We start from the raw sequence: 1,409 nt of genomic DNA, 5'->3' as shown, positions 1-1,409 counted from the left end.
AAATCATTGAAGCATGACATAAATACAGGCTAATTCAAAGATCAATACTATCTTTTGAAAATGTCAGATTTGTAACATGGATGCTTGTTTGTCCAGGAGTGAAGGAGGATTCCTCTTCCTCAGCGGCATCATCTCCAGATATGTTTGCTGTATATCTGCATGTGCCTTACACAGGCAACACCTGCTTCCTGTTTCAACAAGAAGATGAAAGAGATCACTTCCTRTCTGTCCTCAGGACCTGTATTAGACACCGCAACCTGGGTAAAACACTAACCTACAGCACAAATCAACACGTGTGGCATTATGTAGATTGATGTAAGGAGRTGATAAATATAACAAAATGTCAAAARTGATCAGTTGTAGGAGAYGTGCTGTGCAGTTTTTGTAGCTAAACTCATCAAGACAGACAACATAGTACATAATCCTTTCCACTTTATGTCACGTTGTAACCAAGAAACACAGTGATGTCGGCGTGATGCTGTGGGATTAAYTTGACTACGAATGGAGCTACTCGTCGGGCAATCCTGGAAGAGAACACGTTAGATTTCAACTATTTCATAACCAGTTTGATTTCTGCTTCAAGCACAAATATTTGAGCCTGCTGAAGAGCAGAGCTGACATCTGTTTCGAAAGCTGCAGCTGCATGCGCAAGCTTCAGCTTGTCACTCATGCTGTGGCAGTCGCCTTGGCGACAGATAAAAATATTAATGCTGCTCACTTCCTCTGCGGTTAGCAAGGATACAAACCAGTTAACAAACCCCTCTTCAATGTTGTCATGAGGTCGTTGCGAAAACAAGGCATGACACATCTGAGCAAAGACATCCTGAGCTGACAGGAAGCAAGACATAAATAGCCACCAGTAGCTGCTGCTCATTTAATCGTCSAAAAAGCTGCAGCACATGAAACGGTGATGGATAACCGTCGACAGATCAATATCCCCTTCAAATATCARGGAGAAAATTAAAWATTTTGAAAACAAGTTTTGAATCACGCGCAACGCCTTACTCACTGTAAGCATGTGTTTCACCACTGTGTTGATGCTACATCTCTTGRTATCTTCACACAATGTGTGTCATCACTGTGAGTATTAAAAGTTGATGGCTGTGAAGTCTACAAAATATCGCCATTCATTGGCGTCATGAATCTCAGCTCTTGAAGAATATTTCTACCGGATTGGATTTTAATCTCTCAACATTTTTGTAATGTTCGAAGAACACCAAAGAGACGAAAGTGTAGAATTGAAACCAGATGGGAAAAAAACAAGGAGGTGAATAGTTACCCCAAAGGTTATTTGAGGTCATTCCACACACTACTGAAGCCTTTGTTTGTAAAAAAAAAAATAATTAAAAATGGAGGAAAAAAGCTTGAATGATCAACATGTCTTGTTTTGTCAAACTTCAAACTTCCAT

At 40.0% G+C, this 1,409-nt stretch overlaps 1 protein-coding gene across 1 annotated transcript in view; it reads left to right on the top strand.

The window, feature by feature from the left end:
- niban1 (niban apoptosis regulator 1) overlaps nt 1-1,409 on the top strand; it is a 17,445-nt gene that overhangs the window by 7,895 nt on the left and 8,141 nt on the right. Inside the window, exon 5 of the mRNA XM_008433711.2 lies at nt 97-293. Within this exon, the coding sequence (XP_008431933.1) occupies nt 97-293 (197 nt within the window). The remainder of the gene's footprint in view (nt 1-96; nt 294-1,409) is intronic.

The sequence above is a fragment of the Poecilia reticulata genome, linkage group LG17, assembly GCF_000633615.1.
Source record: "Poecilia reticulata strain Guanapo linkage group LG17, Guppy_female_1.0+MT, whole genome shotgun sequence".
NCBI classification, from domain to species: domain Eukaryota; kingdom Metazoa; phylum Chordata; class Actinopteri; order Cyprinodontiformes; family Poeciliidae; genus Poecilia; species Poecilia reticulata.
Note: the sequence above shows the minus strand (reverse complement) of the source record. Positions and strands in the feature narration are given on the sequence as shown.